The 2,879-nt window shown below is 52.7% G+C and overlaps 1 protein-coding gene across 2 annotated transcripts in view; it reads right to left on the bottom strand.

Moving 5' to 3' along the window:
- The window catches only part of ZC3H4 (zinc finger CCCH-type containing 4), a 47,188-nt gene extending 44,755 nt beyond the window's left edge, over nt 1-2,433 (bottom strand). For both annotated transcript variants that reach the window (XM_056539245.1, XM_056539247.1), the window contains exon 1: nt 2,097-2,433. In XM_056539245.1, the coding sequence (XP_056395220.1) occupies nt 2,097-2,188 (92 nt within the window). In that variant the 5' untranslated portion in view covers nt 2,189-2,433. The remainder of the gene's footprint in view (nt 1-2,096) is intronic.
- Between the last annotated feature and the right edge of the window lie 446 nt (nt 2,434-2,879).

Here is a 2,879-nt window from a genome sequence, read left to right as displayed (position 1 = left end):
CCGACTGGGTCAGGACTGCCGCCTTCAGCAAAACAGTAAAAATACATTTAAAGGGGTCCTTCTCCCCTATATAGGCACTGAAATAGGTGGTGTTCCCTGAGTTGTGGCTTTCCGGCGGTTGAAAAACTACAACTCCCATCTTGCCGAGACAGCCAGGTCTGTCCAACTCCACTACATACAGCTTAGGATTCAAACTTAAGTGACATTACAGTAAATACAGTAAATTAAAGGGGGGGTTCTCCTCCTTGCATGGTGCACAGATGCCCCCAACGGCAGTGTTGTCCCCCCCCCCCCCCAAACCTGTGGCTCTCCAATTGTTGCCAAAGCACGATGGGAGAATAACAATGGGAGTTGCAGTTTCGAAACCGCCAGAAAGACTCAAAAGCGGTGTTTTCCCAAACCAGCGTGCCTCCAGATGTTGCAAAACCACAACTCCCAGCAGGCCTGGCCAGCCGAAGGTGTACGGGCACGCTGCTAGTTGTAGTGTTGCAACAGCTGGAGTCACCCTGGTGGGGAGACACTGCTCAAAAGGGTTATTTACTGTTGTTGCTAAAGCATAACATCAGGTTGTGGCTTACGGGCCGGAAGCATATTGGGGCATGATGGGTTTTGTAGTTTTGCCACTACCCCATAGACACAAGCTGGGGACCTATGACTTGGCAACAATAAAGAACCCCCCCCCCCCCCCACAAAAAAAAGGGGTTCTACAAGAACTACAACACCCCTATCGTTCCCTGACAAGGCTTCAGCATTTGCAAGACTACAACTCCCATCAGGCAACAGACAGCCGAACAGCTATCAGTGCCCGATGGATATCGTACGCATTGGAACTGCTGGAGAGAAACAAGTCGGGAGGGAACACACTACCCAATGCCAGGATTCAGAAGCCATTAGTGAAGAGCTCCTTTAAAAGGATTAACTTGGCATTTACCAGCCAGGGTGCCTCCAGCTGTTGCAAAACCACAACTCCCAGCAGGCCCTGGCCAGCCGAAGGGTGTACGGCACGCTGCTAGTTGTAGTGCTGCAACAGCTGGAGGTTGGGAGACACTGCTCAAAGGGGTTCTTTACTGTTGTTGCTAAAGCATAGCATCAGGGTTGTGGCTATCCGGCCGGAAGCCTATCTGGGGATGATGGGTTTTGTAGTTTTGCCACTACCCCATAGACACAAGCTGGGGACCTATGACTTGATGCTATGACTTGGCAACAATAAAGACCCCCAAAAAAAGAGGGTTCTACAAGAACTACAACCCCTATCGTTCCCGGACAAGGCTTCAGTGTTTGCAAGACTACAACTCCCATCAGGCAACAGACAGCCGAATAGCTATCAGGGGCATTGCAACCGCTGGAGAGAAACAAGTCGGGAGGGAACACACTACCCAATGCCAGGATTCAGAAGCCATTAGTGAAGAGCTCCTTTAAAAGGCTTACCTTGGCATTTCTCAGCCAGGGTGGCCTCCAGCTGTTTCAAAAACTACAAACTCCCATCAGGCAACAGAGACAGCCAAATAGCTATCAGCGCCCAATGGATATCGTAAGCACTGAAACCGCTGGAGAGAAACAAGTCGGGAGGGAACACACTACCCAATGCCAGGATTCAGAAGCCATTAGTGAAGAGCTTCTTTAAAAGGCTTAACTTGGCATTTCCCAGCCAGGGTGGCCTCCAGCTGTTGCAAAACTACAACTCCCAGCATGCCCGGACAGCCGAAGGCTGTCCGGGCATGCTGGGAGTTGTAGTTTTGCAACGGCGCTGCTGAAAATTAGTCACATTAATAGCAGCCAACAAGAACAACATTGATACAATATTACAATTAACATTGATCCCTTATGGGGGGGGGGTATGGAGGAGGAGGGGCTCTTACAGGGGGGGGGGGGTGGGGTCTCTTCCTCACTGTCCCCCCCAAAAAACAATCAGCATGAATAGAGATCATATATGACAGTATAATGGTACAGATTACCTGCTGTGAGACCCCCCCCAAACCCCAAAACCTACAGAGGTGGCCCCCACCACCCCCCTCCTTAGCCCACCCCAGCCCCCACTCCAGACCTGTGGACACAAGGGTTAACTCTACACACACAGACTCTTGTTGTTACTCGACCTTTCGGCGGGGAGGAAGAGGAGGTTGTGTTCACTTTCATGGTTTGATGTTGGGGAGGAGGATTCATGGACACTGGTGCCCTCCACGGCCATTATAACACCATTAAGTGTCTGTACACGACTTAATGTCACTTGGCTACATCACATGAATCCACGTGTGGTTTGCACTGTAACACGGCGGCCAGGTGGGCTGAGGTGGGGGGCGCTACTGAGGGCCCCTCTATAGACTCTGGCCTCGGGTGAGGTGATGATATGAGGGGTGGGGGGGACTGGGGTACGGGGGGGGGCAGAGGGGAGTATTGGGGTGCTAGTCCCAGAGAGATGGTGATTCCGTGTATCGTGGCGCAGTGAGAAGAATACAGACTCAAGATGGCGGCCGCGCAGGACTGGGAGGAGGAGGAGGCTCTCGCCGTGACGTCACAAAAGCGAACCGAGGCCGCCGTCCTTTTCCCGAAGGTGACGCAAGCTTCGGGTATTTCCGGAGACGGCGGGCGCGAGGGGAGAAGGGGAGCGCGGTGATTGGTCGAGCTCTGGGAGGGAACCAATCGTCGAGCGTCGTTGACAGGACGGGGGCGGGACTCGGGCGGAGGAGGAGGCGGGTGATTGGAGGAGGGCGGCCTTCGGTGTGACGTCATTCCGCAAAGCATTCGGGGCGGTGTAGTTTGGAGAGTTATTTTTTTTTTTTTTTTTGGAGATGGGGGAAGGTCATGTGTGTGACAGCTGCGGGACTTGTTGGCTTTAGTGGTAACCGGATTAAACTGGTTTATGTGCTTGGCTGATGGAA

Source organism: Hyla sarda, chromosome 9, assembly GCF_029499605.1.
Source record: "Hyla sarda isolate aHylSar1 chromosome 9, aHylSar1.hap1, whole genome shotgun sequence".
Lineage (NCBI taxonomy): Eukaryota > Metazoa > Chordata > Amphibia > Anura > Hylidae > Hyla > Hyla sarda.
This window is presented reverse-complemented; position numbering and strand designations above follow the sequence as displayed.